Consider the following 17,735-nt stretch of genomic DNA (forward strand, 5'->3'; position numbering starts at 1 on the left):
AAACATTTACATATGTGACTCTCTCATACATCGATTTGTACATTTATATTTTGTTTCATTTTGACCAGCATAAAATATCCAGTGTGTATAACATTGCCTTTCCTGAAAAGAGAAAATCTTATTTTACACAAAGCCAGTGTACAAAATCGTTCTCTTGAATCTTACCCCATTTCACCTTAATGAATTGAAAAAATATAGAAATAAATTAAATCATATTATTAGAGGGGCCAAGAAGCACTACTTTAGTACTGTATTTAACAATATGAGAGCACTCTGGCATGTCATCAACCGTATTCTCAATAAAAGAAAAAATAAATCTCTTCTTAACAAATTTAAAGTTGATGGATCACTCATTAAGGATCCTGATCATTAGGATCACTGAAGAATTCTGCTCCTGGGTTTGACAATATCAACGCAGAGCTACTTAAAGTGATTTCTGATGCCATTGCCAATCTTCTGACTCATATATTCATTCATGTCATCCATTAAAGGAACTGTGCCACACGAATTGAAAACAGACAAAATTATCCCCATTTATAAAGCTGAGGATTCAACCATCCTTACCAACTACAGGCCCATTTCTCTTTTACCAACCATTTCTAACATCCTTGAAAAGCAAGCTTACAACAGACTGCTGAGATATCTTGAAGAGAATGAAATACTATACCAACATCAATATGGTTTCAGGAAATCTCGTTCTATGTACATGGCCATTACACATCTTACTAATGAGCTATACAAAGCAAAGGACAAGAGCCAGTCATCTATCAAAAGCATTTGACACATCATCATATTCTATTACAAAAACTAAAATATTTGGGATTGGATAAACAGTAGAGGTGGGCGGATCGATCCAAATATCGATAATATCGATACAAACGTTGGTATCGAGATTGATCGATACCAATGTAATGAGATCGATACTTAAGTTTCAGTTTCTCTCGTTTCATTAAAGAAGCGGCCCGACTCTGTTTGTCTAGATGCCGCTGCTGTCACAGAGCAGATCAGGCTCGTTTTGCTCCTCCTCCCCCTCGCGTGTGTTTGTTGTACCATCATGTGACTATGCAGCGCCAGGTGACCGAACACCGCCCACCGCTACCAGCCAGGCTCGGCCAGCAGCAACGCATTACACACAACGAGAGAAAGAATAGGGCTGTTTGGTTATATTTTCGGGCCGAAAATGAAACGATAGCAAGTTGTGCTATTTGTAAAAAGGTGGTAAGATACAGTGGTAACAAAACAAACTTGTAAAAGCATATAGAAATTTTTTAAATCCCCGCCCACTTGGCCCCGACAGATCGCTTCCTAAACACGTCCTTACATTATTTATATTTGTTGTGGAGTGATAATTTTCTACACTTTGTTTATTTAAGAAAAGAAAATCCAGAAAGAAGTTCAGTGAAGGGAGAGATTAAGTTTTTATTGTAGTTTCTGAACATGCCTGAAAAATAATTTGTTTTTATTTGTCCTCAAGTGATCATTTTGTGTTGTTTCTGAACAAAAACTTTTATTGTGATAAAGTATTTTCTATTTACTTATAAACCAAGTTCTGTACTGAACTTTAATTGATTAATAATCCAAAAGGCAAATCACGAAAACACTTAAAATGTCATGAGAATTAATTCAGATTTAGATTGATTCAGATTGATGGTGCATCCACCTTAATTTTTAAAAAGTATCGATATCGGTATCGGTATCGGCGATACTGGCCCAGTATTTACTTGGTATCGGATCGATACCAAATCTAGCGGTATCGCACACCTCTAATAAACAGGCTTTATCGTGGTTCTTTAGTTATTTGGAACACAGACTACAGTTTGTTGCATTCAAAGGAGTAAATTCCCCTCCTCTTGTGACAAATTCCGGTGTACCCCAGGGATCTTTCTTAGGGCCATTGTTGTTCCTTATATATATATATATATATACCAATGACTTGGCTAATGTATCAAATCAGTTATCAAAAATAATGTTCGCAAATGATACTAGTTTGTTCTATTCTCACAAAAATCCTTTTACTCTCATGAAAGTTGTAAATGAGGAATTGGAAAAAAATTGCAAAATGGTTCAAAATTAACAAACTGTCACTTAACATTAAAAAAACTAACTTTATTCTGTTTGGTCAAAGACGTAAAAAGAATCCTGTAAACTTTTAAAGGATTTTTCAGATAATGGCCACATGTGGAACTTTTTTGGCGGGCATGGCCGGCATCAGGTATCTGACTCTCTTCCAGAAGCGCGAGTTCCACGAGGCGGCACCTTTAGAAGATTCGGGCCACCTGATGGGGGCACTCTTACGAATCAGGTGCTGCAAGCCAGGCGGCAGGTATGTGTATCCTTGTGGCCCAGCGTCGCCCAGCTGGATCAGAATCACATTCATCTCCCTCTGGACCAGTGCATAGTGGAGCCCCACCTTGAAAGTTACAACAAGTAGCATTTAGTTTTCTCTTGATTTTTAGGCTCAGTTTCCCAAAAACAGACAAGCTCACGTCAATGTATTAACTGGTGCAACAACTACTGATTATCTCTTCTTTCAGTCTTTCAGTTTAATATATCAGTCTCTATTTCCTCTTGATCACACCTTGAGACAGAAATTCAGGGCCCCTTAAAAAATCACAGACTGCAGCATATAGGATTGTTGGTACAGACTATTGTCAAGGTAAACCAGTAAGGTCTCTGCAGGTGAAATGAACATTGTCCCAGAATGAGACAGCAGTTATTATGTTTACATGGACAATGATGCTCCACAACTAATCAGAATAAAAATGCCTCAGGCTAACACCTCTGTCAGAAGAGAGTGATCAGAAAGAATTTTCAAATCTGACAGAGAAGGGTGATTTAAATCTTTGAAAACATTATTATTAGCAATGCAAACTGCAAAGCGCAATGAGCGATGATTCTTTCCTGAGACATGGTTAACATATTTTCCTGCTGAACTATAGTCCTCATTTTGGGAACTACCAGCACATACTCAGTCCTTCTGTGTTTGTCACTTCCTTGTAAATAGCACTAAAGTAGATTTATTCAATTCAACGTCTTAATTTGTTCCTCTTCCTCTGGGTGGCTTACCTGCCAATCAAACCCTCCTGTCACTCTTCCTCTGGGCGGCTTACCTGCCAATCAAACCCTCCTATCACTGAGGTTTCCGGTGAGGTGAGACTCTGGTTTTTGATCGTGGAGTCTGACATGGAACCCGGGGTGAGGATGACCATCAGCCTCCTGCTCTGCTTCATGCAGTCCTCCACCAGCTCCATGCGATCTGTTGGGTCAGACAAAATATAGTATATAATATAGTTTTTTTTTTTTTTTTTTTTTTTTTACACAACTAATGGATGTGTGTGAAGGTTCTCAGTCATCCAGGTCATGGTATATCCGACAAAGGTTCAAAAAAAGCAACTGGACTTGTAGAGTTTTTTTACAGGAGAGCCAGCTCATCAGGAAATGATTCAGCAGTCCACCTACACCTGAAGGACAAAGGACACTCCTTTAAAGATAACAACGTCCAAATCTTAGCCAGAGAAGACTGATGGTTTGAAAGAGAAGTAAAGGAAGCCATCTATGTCAGACTGGAAAAACCTTCACTAAACAGAGGAGGTGAACTGAGATTTAATCTGCCATCTATTTACAATACAGTTTTAACTTCTGTTCCCAAGAAGTTTCAATCTCATTCACACCTTGACACTGGAGCCTCTGACGGACAAGAGTCGTTAGAGCACCATTCATAGGGAAGAGGAGGGGTACAAAACAGTCCCCCCTCCACAACAGGTAAGTACCCAGTCGTTAATGGAAATTGGCTGCACCTGTTTCTGGTTATTAGCATAACAAGCAAGTTTTTTCAGGAGGAGTTCCTATTTAAACCTCAGACTTCCCACCAGTCCGCTAGAACTGAAGAAGCGATGAGTGGTGAAACGTCTTCTCAAAAAACTCCAAAGTCGAGGTTGCTTTTTTTTTAACCTTTGTTGGATACAACTAATGGATGTTAAATTGACACTAAACCCACCATCTGCAAAATGGAAAACCGTCAAAAGGAAGCGGAGAAGATGGAAATTCATGTAGAGAAGGGAGTGAGAAGGAATAGCGAACTGGAAAAGACGGGACTTCCTAACATGACATCATTTTGTTATAAATACTTTTTTTTTTTTTTTTTTTTTAAGTAGGCCTGTTCACTAGTTGTGTATAGAAGATGTTAAAAAGAATCAAATGCCAACCTTCGCCAGGTATGTCATCCCTCCCCTGGATGAAGAGCTGATACCCGCACTTCTCCTCAAGGACAGAGGGTAAAATCTTTGTGACGAACTGAGTGAGAGTGCTCTCTGTGACCTTGTCCACGCTTTGTGTCTGGTACACCACATATGCGTCGTACATCTTAAAATCTGGAAAAAATGGAAATGTTTTGCTTTTACTTCCCAGTTTTTTTTTTCTTCTGTTTCCTTTTCTCTGAACCTTGTTGGATAGACTCCCCATCTCTACACCAGCCCGTCTGAAGCTCGTAAAAACGCAAAGGAGGAAATAGTTTAAATGAGCTGGGAAAAGACTCACTGGTTACACAAGCTCTTTAACTAATGGTGACCCAGACTGGTACTTTTTTTGTCACATGTTTCTCTACGAGAAGAATTTGAAGCTGATATAATCCGGGCGAGAGCAGACAATGCAGTCTGACCGATGGCCGGTTGCAAGAGCGCAGCCTCGGGATTGAAGTAGTTTGACTTTACCAGTATGATGATAATAATAATAATAATAGCAGGACTTACGCATTCTGTACATTTTTCACATAAACACAAGAGTCATTGCTTGATAGCGTGAAAGCAAGCAGATCTCCCCCTGGTGGCAGACTGCAGTATAGGTTATAAGCTCCGCCCCCTCCATGTTAGTGGATTGGATTTGGACCAAACTAACACAAGTAGAGACGATTTTTTTTTTCAAGGATGGTTTCTGTCATTTTAATGCTGATGGATGGTTAAGTGTCCATTTTTCAGAGAAGTTTCATTTTAGTTGGTTATTTGCACGTCCACATAAGCAGCATTTGACACAATCCAATGCAGACTCCCACAATTTGGGTGTTTTAACAGCTTATAATGACGCTTCGAAGAATGTTAAGAGCTAGCCTGGCTCTGCTGAGAAATCAGTAATTAACACCTTGATGGCAGTCTTAAAGGACTAATAGTAAAAAATGGAATACCCATCTATTGTCTGGTACAGATTTAATATAACACAACTGACATTTTAACTTCTTTACCTTTATTGTGTCTGCTTAATCGACAGAAGTCTCTGAAGAAGAGGGCAAGGTCGATAGCAAAGCACTTGATCAGCACGTTGGCAAACACAAAGATGATCAACACAAATACTCCTTTAATGACCAGTGGGATTACTGACTCTGGAAAACAAACACAAATTTAAAGATTGTCTGTATATATACACTACCAGTCAAAAGTTTGGACACACCCTCTCATTTAATAGTTTTTCTTTATTTTCATGACTATATATATTGTAGATTCTCACTGAAGACATCAAAACTATGAACATACATAGAATTATGTAGTAGACATTGTTTACTTTTGTTGACAGGGCTGCAAACCCTTGGACGTCTCTCAGTGAGTTTCATGATGAAGTCACCTGAAATGGTTTTCACTTCACAGGTGTGCCTTCTTAATGGGGTTGGGACTATCAGTTGTGTTGTTCAGAAGTCAGGTTGGTACACAGCTGACAGCCCTATTTGACAACTGTTACAATTCATATTATGGCAAGAACCAATCAGCAAAGTAAAGAGAAACGACAGTCCACCATTACTTTAAGAACTGAAGGTCAGTCAGTCTGGAAAATTGCAAAAACTTTGAATGTGTCCCCAAATGCAGCTGCAAAAACCATCAAGTGCTACGATGAAACTGGCCCACATGAGGACTGCTGCTGAGGATAAGTTCATCCGACTCACCAGCCTCAGAAATCACAAGTTAACAGCATGTCAGATTAGAGCCCAGATCAATGCCACATAGAGCAGTAGCAGACACATCTCTACATCAGCTGTTCAAAGGAGACTGCGCCAATCAGGCCTTTATGGTCAAATAGCTGCTAGAAAACCACTATTAAGGAAAAGCAACAAGCAGAAAATATTTGTTTGGGCCAAGAAACACAGGGAATGCATATTAGACCAGTGGAAATCTGTGCTTTGGTCTGATGAGCCCAAATTTGAAATCTTTGGATCCAACCGCCTTGTCTTTGTGCGATGCAGAAAAGGTGAACGGATGGGATATACATGCATGGTTTCAACTGTGAAGCATGGAGGAGGAGGTGTGATGGTGTGGGATTGCTTTGCTGGGGACACTGTTGGGAATTTATTCAAAATTGAAGGCACACCAATGTGGCAGCATGGCTACCACAGCATCCTGCAGCGACATGCTGTCCCATCCGGTATGTGCTTATCATTTATTTTTCAACAGGACAATGACACACCTCCAGGCTGTGTAAGGACTCTTTGAGCAAGAAGGAGAGTGATGGAGTGCTGCGCCAGATGACCTGGCCTTCACAGTCACCAGACCTGAACCCAATTAAGATGGATTGGGGTCTAATGGAACAGGGCCAACAAGTGCTCAGCATATCTGGGAACTCCTTCAAGACTGTTGGAAAACCATTTCAGGTGACTACCTCATGAAGCTCATCGAGAGAATGCCAAGAGTGTGCAAAGCAGTAATCAAAGCAAAGGAGAGTTATTATTTGAGTTATTTCACACTTTTTTGTTTACTACATAATTCCATATGTGTGCATTCATAGTTTTGATGCCTTCAGTGAGAATCTACAATGTAAATAGTCATGAAAATAAAGAAAAACCATTAGACTTTTGACTGATAGTGTATGTATCACTAAAGACACACTATTTTCACAACAGGACATAAACTTTGAATAAAGTGTATTGTCTGTGCAGCTGAAATCTGACATGGTCATATCCGTTAATGCTGACCTCTTGGCTTTAGAGTTAAAATGATGGATGATAGTTTGTCAACGGTCTCTCCGAGGCATTTTAACTCGTCCTGGAAATCTTTAGCAGACACTTTTTTAATGGTCAGGATGGCAGTGCTGATGGTTCTCTTTGAGGGTTCTTCAATGATTCTGACAAAACACACAGCATTCGATTAATTGAAGGAAGGCAGACAAAGTTATTGATGATTACTGGGAGTGAATGGGAATCAGGAAAAGCAAAATTTCAATAGTTGCTGCCATCAACTATTGTCATTGCTGTGGGGTGGGGGTGCCTGGTCTGGTCTAGGTGGGTGCTACATGTCTAAGTAACATCCACACAAATGCCAGGTCCATAAGTTTCCCAGCGGAGCATTGTATTGTCACAAGATGGTCAATGCTATTTACTTCTCCTGTCAGTGGTCATAATGTTATATGTATTTGAGACATGAGTAATAAGTAGTAACAACAGTCACAGTCCGTGTGCTTTGGATCGGGCTTACCGTTTAATGGTTTGATTGTATCCATCCATCGCTTTAAACTTTTCTCCATTGACATACCACGAGGCAGAACAAATCTTGACGTTAATCCCACAGAAAACTGAGCAATTCAGCTTGAGCTCACTGCCTAAAAAAAAAAAAAAAAAAGTGAGTGAGTATTAACTAAGCATACATTTTGTGTTTGAGGACAAACACACAGCCAGCTCCAGCAGACAGTTCTGAGTTACAACAATCTGACGTTCAACCCAGTGTTCATGTTCGCCAGATGATGTTTTCTCTCCCGCCTCTATATGTCTCTGTATTCTGATTGTGAAGCCGCTTTTCTTCACAACCCAGACTGGTTGTTGCACTCTGCAACAATTCTCCTATAATGTAAATATATAGGAAGAGAAACTTTGTGCTACGACAGTAACATCCTATTATTGGGTCAAGTTTTGTTACCTTCATCAGCAAACCGCTCCTTGCTGGTCGGAGAGATGATTTCGTTTTTGTGGATGGCTTTTACTGTAAAATAAGACAAAGTAGTGAGTGAGCTTTTTGTTTTTTGTTTTTTTTCTTGAAATGGTCATCTTAAAGTGCTAGAACCCAAATCAATTATTTATAGCTGAAACACAAAAATAGTGTATATTGTATTTATGTAAGCCTAACTTGTGATCAAACTGGAAGTCAGTAAAACAAATGAGAAACACACAATATGAGTCAGTAATAACAATCTACTCCCTAAAGGTTTGGATATAAAAATACATTTTATAGCACACTGAAAACAGAACATAAACGAGGAGTTACCATATTAATACATACTTCGGTTAATTTAGAGTTGGTCCGAGTGATCAGGGATAGTGAAGGCAGATATAGCTTAGTACAAGGCAAAATAGAAAACCATTTGACCGTCCTTATTTCTGTCTGTCTACCCCCTCTAAGTGATGAAAACACTATGAAAAAGATCTTGGAATTGATTAGCTCAGAAACACAAGGCACAGTCATCTGTGCAGGAGATTTTAACACTGTAATGAATGGCAAACGGCATCAATTAACAAGAGATATGTAACTCATATGTGATCTACCAGGGATAACGGGAAAAGATAGATAACTTTTGAAAATAATGATTGCGGCAGTAAAAAAAGCAATAACTCGTACAGGTCGACCCGCCTACGGTCACTGATTGTCTAGAAATCTTAAAGGAGATTCATGAGATGAGTATTGTGCAAGACAGACAAAATGGACAATGTTTCCGTTGAATGAGGAAGATTGCTGATGATTTTTGAGGTTTCTCTTCCTTAAAATACATTAGAAAGGGTATTGAAATGTTGTTTGCTTTTCCATTACATTTCCATGTGATACAAATTGTACAAACTAAACAGTACTATGCAAAACCCCTATTCTTTGTTGAGCTGGAAAATGTTAAGTGCCTGGTCAGGATGCCTTAACTTGTACTGTGCTGTTGTTGTTCTGTCATAAAAACAAATCAAAATTTAAGTATATAAAAAAAAACAATCTACTCGCAGATGTGCCTTCCTCAGTCATATAAAATTAAAAAACAAACAAACAGATAACAAGCCCTGGGATTTCAGTCAGTTAAGGATGAGTTTTGCATAGAAATTCTCCTCCAAACAAAAATCTAAAGCTAGTCTCAGCTGCTCCTTCTTTGGACATTTGAATTGAAATCGATATATGGCAAAGTTGCAAAAACGTCCGCTTCACTCTACTGTTAAAAGACATGTGGAAGGCACTGCACTGTTTTGGTTTGCATAGACCTGTAAATTAACATCTTATGGAGTACAAAGACATCCCTAGTACAGTTTTGTTAGAGATGGATCTAATCTTCAAGCTATTGCAACAAAACTTAAAAAGCTAATGTTCTAAGTGCCTTCTAAGTTTGAATTATGTGTCCCGTCAGAACAAGCCACCGGGAAACACGTTGATCTCCTTTACTTCTTTAGATCCTCACACCCCAAACTGAAAGCTTATGCAGTAAGAACCCTGGAACTGCTCTCTCACCTAGATTTGTGAGCCTCCTGGAGCCAGAGGAGTTGTAGACATTGTGGTTGTGAGTCCAGGAGCAAACGCAGGTGTAGATGCCCTCATGAACTTTGCTGCTGTTTTGCACCCACAGGCTAGATTCATGCTCATGTGGAACGAGCTGCAGGTCCTGCAGCAAGAGAGACCACAAATGACAGGAGGGTAGGGTGATTGGAAGAGGCAAAAATAAACAAGTGAAGTATACACAGATCAGACATGTCATTATGACCACGTTCCTAATATTGTGCAGGTCTCCCTTGCGCCTCCAAAATGACTCATCAGAGACATGGACATGGTCCTTCTGAGGGTGTCCTGTGGTGTCTGGCAGCAGAATGTTGTTAGTGGGGGCCTTTGGATCCTATGGGGTTGAGGGGAGGGGCCTCTGTGGATCATGCCACAGATACTTGACCAGTTTGGGATCTAGTGAATTTGTTCTTCATGTTTTTTTGAGTTGTTCCTAAACTGTTTTTGTGTGTGTGCCTGTGTCAGCCTGCATCCTGCTGGGGATGGCTGCTGCCATCAAGGAGTGTCATTGCTGTGGGGTGGGGGTGCCTGGTCTGGTCTATCGGTATTGTCACAAGATAGTCAATGTTATTTACTTCTCCTGTCAGTGGTCATAATGCTGTGGCTGATCTGTGTATAATGACATTTGAATACATTTGTACTGTGTAGCTAAAGCCCTAATACCCTCGCTTATTGGTAGTCTTTTTCTTTTTCTGTCTGTCTTCATTGACTTCCTGAACACTGATATCTCATTTTAATCTGTACAGCTCAGCGTTTGACTCCTATGTTAACAACAGACATTACAATGATATGTTGTCTTTCAAAAACCTTGCTATTCACAGCAGGTCTCCCTATAACCATAGATGGCGTTACCTTGTACCAGGTTAAGTTCCCCTGAAACTTTGTGCATGTGGATTCGACGGGTTCTGGACATGGGACTCTTTTGTTGTCGTCACTGTTTTTGATTCCGTTGTAAGTGATTTCATCACTCCCTCGAAAGCTTGAGTTGTAGACTAAGACTTCTAGAAAATGCATGTAACATTCTCCTGATGGTGTAAGTTGCCTAGAAAGCAAGCAATACATGGAGGTTATATTATGAGATCAGTTCAGTATCTCAGCCCATGGCATAAAGTTGAATATAGATTCTTACTTGGCAAAGTAAGTGCCAGCATCATCAGACTGGATGTTTAAGAAGAGGAGTGCTTTTCCATGGTAATGTACCCTCTCCGTCTCGTTGGAGGAAATGTTCCAGATCTGGGAGCTATTTCTGTACCATGTGAACTCTTCATCAGAGGCATCAGAAATGGACAGCACAAAATGAAACGCTTCTCCTTCTAGAAGCTTGAAATGCACCTTGTTCCATGGATATCCCAAGTCAGGACATCCAGATATGCTTGTCTCTAAAAATGAGGGAGATGGATTAAAGAGCTCTTAGCCTAAAGCAGTGGTTTTAATGTTGTGGCTGATCGGTGTATAGGCTTTATAATAATGCATGCGCTACCTGATTTCCATTCAGATGTCGATATCACCACAGCAGTGAGGAAGAGAAGTCGGGACACATCCATTAGCTGAGCAAGACAAAGTACACTCACAGTTAAATGTTGTCCTAAACTGTTGAGCCTCAGACTGGCAGAAAAACTTCAACCACAGTGCAAATACCTGAAACTGCATGCAAAATGATAAAACTAAGTAGGAACTGTTTATCAGATGCCACACACAGGATGTGTCAGGGACTGAGCTGGAGGACTGTCTGTAAGCAGGATGTGTGATTATCTGATTAAATTGCTTCATATACTTATTTATTACTTGCATCTTTAAATATCTGTCTTTGGTTGTTGTTGGAAACTGGCAGGCGAAATACAAACACATGACATGCAGCTAACTTCAAATGCAACAAATTTAATTTAGTCTTGGTTTGATTGCAGGAACTGCAGGAGCAAGTTGCCTTCTTTCAGTGGGAAATTGCTAGTCCTAGACATGCCACAACGGTTGCACGAGCACAGAGTTGAATATGTGATAACGGTATCAGATCTCAACTTCTGCACAGCTGCTCTTCCGATACGACTGAAAAACCGTGTGAATAACAGTGTCACTTTTTAATCAAATGTTTTTTCTCTAAATAAAACATTTCCATGAGATATCGGCAGCAGTAGGAAATCATAGAAGTCCTATATACACTATATTACCAAAAGTATTCGCTCACCTGCCTTTACTCATTCTATGAACTGAAGTGCCATCCCATTCCTAACTCATAGAATTCAATATGATGTCGGTCCACCTTTTGCAGCTATTACAGCTTCAACTCTTCTGGGAAGACTGTCCACAAGGTTGAGGAGAGTGTTTATAGGAATTTTTGACCATTCTTCCAAAAGCGCATTGGTGAGGTCACACACTGATGTTGGTCGAGAAGGCCTGGCTCTCAGTCTCCGCTCTAATTCATCCCAAAGGTGTTCTATCGGGTTCAGGTCAGGACTCTGTGCAGGCCAGTCAAGTTCATCCACACCAGACTCTGTCATCCACGTCTTTATGGACCTTGCTTTGTGCACTGGTGCACAGTCATGTTGGAAGAGGAAGGGGCCCGCTCCAAACTGTTCCCACAAGGTTGGGAGCATGGAATTGTCCAAAATGTTTTGGTATCCTGAAGCATTCAATGTTCCTTTCACTGGAACTAAGGGGCCAAGCCCAGCTCCTGAAAAACAACCCCATACCATAATTCCTCCTCCACCAAATTTCACAGTTGGCACAATGCAATCTGAAATGTACCGTTCTCCTGGCAACCTCCAAACCCAGACTCGTCCATCAGATTGCCAGATGGAAAAGCGTGATTCATCACTCCAGAGAACGCGTCTCCACTGCTCTAGAGGCCAGTGGCGGCGTGCTTTACACCATTGCATCCGACGCCTTGCATTGCACTTGGTGATGTGTGGCTTGGCTGCAGCTGCTCGGCCATGGAAACCCATTCCATGAAGCTCTCTGCGTACTGTACTTGGGCTAATCTGAAGGTCACATGAAGTTTGTAGCTCTGTAGCAATTGACTGTGCAGAAAGTCGGCGACCTCTTTGCACTATGCGCTTCAGCATCCGCTGACCCCTCTCCGTCACTTTACGTGGCCTACCACTTCGTGGCTGAGTTGCTGTTTTTCCCAAACGCTTCCATTTTGTTATAATAGAGCTGACAGTTGACTGTGGAATATTTAGGAGCGAGGAAATTTCACGACTGGATTTGTTGCACAAGTGGCATCCTATGACAGTTCCACGCTGGAATTCACTGAGCTCCTGAGAGCGGCCCATTCTTTCACAAATGTCTTGTTTCACAGTCTGCATGCCTGAGTGCTTGAATTTATACACCTGGGGCCAGGCCAAGTGATTAGAACACCTGATTCTGATCATTTGAATGGGTGAGCGAATACTTTTGGTAATATAGTGTATAGTTGCTATTTTTACGGTTGTCAGTTAGCAAAGGAAGTGTATTTTATTAAAAGCATCACACTTCCTCCCTGTGTCTTAACGCAGAGTTCTCTGTTCAGAGGAATTGGTGCCACGTCAAAGCAACAAAAAAATAAAAAATCGCTCTGCAGAGTTGACTTATGCTTATTCGTTTGATCAGCATGTAATATTAATAACTTTAACTGTGCTTGGACTGCTTTGAGCACATGCTATTTATCCAGCATTCACACAGTCGTTCCCGTTCCCTCTCACTGGTCTGCTGCCATGCTTGGATGTTTGGAATTCAGGTGATAAATTAAAATTTGCAGATGCACGCCTCTTGAAATTTCACCACCACACGTTTTGCAAATCGCTATCAGTGGGTCTTTATATAATATTTATATAATACTTCCATTCATTCATTCATTCATCTTCTGTACCCGCTTATTCCTGTTGAGGGTCGCAGGGGTCTGCTGGAGCCTATCCCAGCTGTCATCGGGCGAGAGGCAGGGTACACCCTGGACAGGTCTCCAGTCTATCGCAGGGCTAACACAGAGGGACAGACAACCATTCACACTCACATGCACACCTACGGCCAATTTAGAATCACCAATTAACCTAATGAGCATGTCTTTGGATTATATAATACTTTATATTGAAATACTTCCACACGGCAGACATGCCCGTGCTGGCTGCGATTGTTGCTTGCATTATCACAACATCCTGTTTCGGCTGTGTTGTTTCGGCGATAAAAGTCTTTCGGTGGCCGAATATTCGGTGCATCCCTAAAAATTATATTTAGGATAGCAGTATTACGTTGAAACTGAGTTGCGGGTTTGTGGACTAAATCGCTCCGGAGCACCACAGTTGAATAACGCCTTTGGAGAATCAACACAAAGAGCTTTTACATTCATGTATTCATTTGATTACTATAAAATATTCAAAGCTTTAACTGAGCTACCGATGCCGCATGTACAACCAAACCTATCCCACACAGTCTGCCTTCGTGTTTCCCACTGTGTTACTCTCTCTTAGTGGGCTCCTGTCATTGCATCAGGGAATAAACTCTTAACAGTATGTTTCACAAATGTTCCCTGAAAGCAACACTGTTAGAACAGACTCTGCTATTAGTACATGAAATCACTGCAAATATTTGCTCGAGTTGCTATAGCAGCAAAGCAGTAGCACTATTCGGAAAGGTGCTACTCATTCAGCCTGTCCAAATGAACTAGATGAAGGTGTTGTATGTATTGTACTTCTCACACATTTAAACATCTTCTGTGCAGTTTAGCTTCATTCAGGTCTAACTGACAAAATACCACAACTATGTAAAAGATGGCAAAACTGATGTAACGTTATCAAGGTGAACACAGACAAATACATACAATGCTTTAAGTAAAGGGAGAGCTGATTTTCACTAAATAGGCTGTAGTCTTACAGTGCAGTCTCAAGATAATGACGCTGTGGTACTAATGAAAACGTTTGCTTACCTCAGAGAAGCGTCTGTACATCTGCAGTTGTGGTGGATTCTGTGAAAGTCTAGCAGCACTGCGCTCTGCACGTGGCTTTATATCTCAACGTAGTAGTGTGAATCAACCCCCATCACACAGACACACACCCTAACAGGCACTCACACACACACACACACACACACACACAGGATGTCTTTGTAAGGGCATGCATAGACGTAATGCATTCTCTAGCATCTAACCATCTCGACTAAATTTCAAAACCTAAACTTAACCGTAACTCAATTGTAACCTTTACCCTGGAAGTGAGTCTTAACCCTCTTGTAAAGATGTGAGGACCAGCCAAAATGTCCTGACTTTGACTTTGCACGAATGTCCTCAATCCAGTGGTGTAAAACTAAACACTGGTCCTCAGAAAGTAAGCTGTACAAGAGCACATACACACACACACACACTCACACATGCTCCAGTGCCTCTAAGCCACACACTTTCGTGTCTCACCCTATGTGAACTATGTCCATACTACACTAATATTATGAGGTGTAAACTGTGTGGTGAATACTTCATAATATCAGCATTTAAAGTGTACTAACATGACCAAACAAGGTATTAATGATGGACATACTTTTGTTTTGTACTTACAGCTTAGGGCAGCTGAGTTTGATTCCTTGACACGGACCATCACCAAAGTGCATCATAAATTTTTTTTGTCTAGGTTTCAGTCCAGACGTGTTTTTGCATGGGAAATTGTGCAACTAAAACATGGGGGGGGGGGGCTGCATCATGTGGGTGTGGGTGGTTCTCGCTAACAGTCCTGACATTGTGTAAGTTATTAACCCTTAGATGCATAAGTGGGTCAAAAAAGACCTCTCTCTCTCTCTCTCTCTCTCTCTCTCTCTCTCTCTCTCTCTATTTATATATATATATGACTGTATATGACATTAATGCAGGTTAAATTTAGGATGAAAAGAGAAAATGACAAGATGACAAGTCACCACTTCACATAAAAACTGTTCCTGGAAAATTCAGATGAAAAAACCACAGGACTTGTATGCAGAAGCTGCTGTTACAGTGCTCACTTGCTTTCTGCATGCATGCATGTACGTATGTGTGTGTGGGTATGTGACAGGGCCGGAGTGGGACTCATTTTCAGCCCTGGAGTTTCATGCCCCAGACCGGCCCACTTTTGATCACAGCCTATTATATTAAAATACTGTAATTGGTTCAGTCAAAACTTTTGACTGAACCAATTAAGATTTTGTTCAATGGCAAAATAGGCAGGCTTATTCCATATTACTTTACTATTACTAATGATAAAAAGTATAATGGGCCACCACTATCATTTGGGCATAGAAAGTGGTTTTATTGGAACTGATGCTTGCTTGTTCACACACTAGCTCACCTGTTGCTTCCTCACCACTGGCTCCTGGCTCTGCCTCTGACACTAAATCATAAAAAAGGTCATAAATCTCAACACAAATCTCCCCTTTTTCAAGTCAAAAATTCAAGTCAGTTTCATTATTGTAGTGCTGAATCATCTATCATCATCAGTTATCTCAGGGCATTTATCATATCAGGTCTACACCATACTCTTCGTTATATTAATTCTAATAATATTCACTTAATGAGCAATCCTACCTGCACACTCTGGACCTGTGGGCTCATGGCTGGTGCTTGGTGATGCATCTTGCATCTGAGGGGCTACAAGACAAAGTTTGTGGCCAGTTATGTGGCGTCGCATCATACTATTATTTAAATTATGTAACGTTAGGTTAGACAGGATATGTTACAACGCCATGCAATTCATTGATTTGATAGGCTAATTACTTAAAGGGGAACTCCGGCGCAAAATGAACCTGGGGTTAATAACACATGTGTACCGAGTTCGACCGTTCTCTGGTATTTGTTTTCATGCATTTGTTTTGTTAGTCAAATGTGACCAGTTTTCTTGCAAACCGCTATTTAGCGTATAACGCTAGCCTTCGGGGCTCCCGAAACTCAGACCGGCCCACTGGGAATTGTCCCGGTCCTCCCGATTAGCCACTCCGGGCCTGTGTATATGTGTGTGTGTGTGGGGGGAAATCTACATCTGTACACAATGTGGTCAGTTTCTTGCACCTACGACAGGTACAGTTACAGTAAAACACTCTACATTTGCAACAATCGGCAGCTTATGGTGCAGATGCATATGCATAAATCATGTCAGGTTGCAGAGGCCTTCACTCGTCACTTATCTACATACAGAGAAGGTTTTTCTTCTTGTATACTATTAATTAAAGTTTATTCAGTATTACCAATGCGAAACAATTCATCAACCAATTTGCAATAAGTAGAGCAATCTTTCTTGAAAATCATCAGAAGAAATATTCTTCTGTAACCGCTTGTTCCTGTTAAAGGTCGCAGGGTCTGCTGGAGCCTTATCCCAGCAGTCATCTAGCAAGAGGCGGGGTACACCCTAGGCGTTGTCGCCAGTCTATTGCAGGGCTAACACAGAGAGACAGACAACACACTCACACCTACGACCAATGTAGAATCATCGATTAATCTAACCAGCATGTCTTTGGACGCTGGGAGGAAGCTGGAGTACCCGGAGAGAACCCACACAGACACAGGGAGAACATGCAGATTCCACACAGAAAGGCCCAGTCGGCCAATGGATTCGAACCCGGGACCTTCTCGCTGTGAGGCATCAGTGCTTACCACCTCGCCACTGTGCCGCCCAGAAGAAATATTTTAATCTTATTTTATTGTATTTTATTTCATCTTTCTTTGACTTGTGATTCTCAAGAGTGTTTTTACGTACAACTAATCTACTGTGACCAAGCAATTTCCCTTGTGGATGAATCCAGTCTGTCTAACACACTCAAGAAAACAAAATGTTCAAAAACCTACAACTCTGAATCTTTTTTAATACATGGAAAAGTACTGATGAAAGGCATGCTAAGATATCTGAATGAGTGAATCTGCACCAAAAATTGTTTATCAATTATGAATACCTTATGAATACCTCAAGCTAATTTATACATGATGTTATCCCATTTATTCCATGGTGGACATAGACTTACAAAGACGATTTGTCTCCCTCTACTGGATAAACACAATACCACAGTTAACATTCAACGTATTTAATTTAATGATAGTACACTATGTTGCCAAAAGTATTCACTCACCCATCCAAATGAATTCAGGTGTTCCTATCACTCCCATGTCCACAGGTGTATAAAATCAAGCACCTAGGCATGCAGACTGCTTCTACAAACTTTTGTGAAAGAATGGGTCGCTCTCAGGAGCTCAGTGACTTCCAGCGTGGTACAGTGATAGGATGCCACCTGTGCAACAAGTCCAGTCTTGAAATTTCCTCGCTACTAAATATT

General features: G+C 40.8%; 1 protein-coding gene across 1 annotated transcript; it reads right to left on the minus strand.

The window, feature by feature from the left end:
* Positions 1–2,087: 2,087 nt before the first annotated feature.
* LOC311488776 (interleukin-1 receptor-like 1) lies at positions 2,088–14,411 on the minus strand. Its single transcript, XM_084545626.1, has 12 exons — positions 14,383–14,411; positions 10,969–11,035; positions 10,618–10,867; positions 10,341–10,530; positions 9,384–9,594; positions 7,887–7,949; positions 6,946–7,123; positions 6,263–6,315; positions 5,234–5,371; positions 4,206–4,520; positions 3,111–3,256; positions 2,088–2,410 (listed from the first exon to the last, which is right to left on the minus strand). The coding sequence occupies exons 1-12, from the start codon at positions 14,401–14,403 to the stop codon at positions 2,162–2,164; spliced, it is 1,881 nt and encodes a 626-aa protein (XP_084401752.1). The 5' UTR covers positions 14,404–14,411; the 3' UTR covers positions 2,088–2,161.
* Positions 14,412–17,735: the final 3,324 nt, after the last annotated feature.

The sequence above is a fragment of the Chelon labrosus genome (genome assembly GCF_963514085.1).
Source record: "Chelon labrosus genome assembly, chromosome: 5".
Taxonomy (NCBI): Eukaryota; Metazoa; Chordata; class Actinopteri; order Mugiliformes; family Mugilidae; genus Chelon; species Chelon labrosus.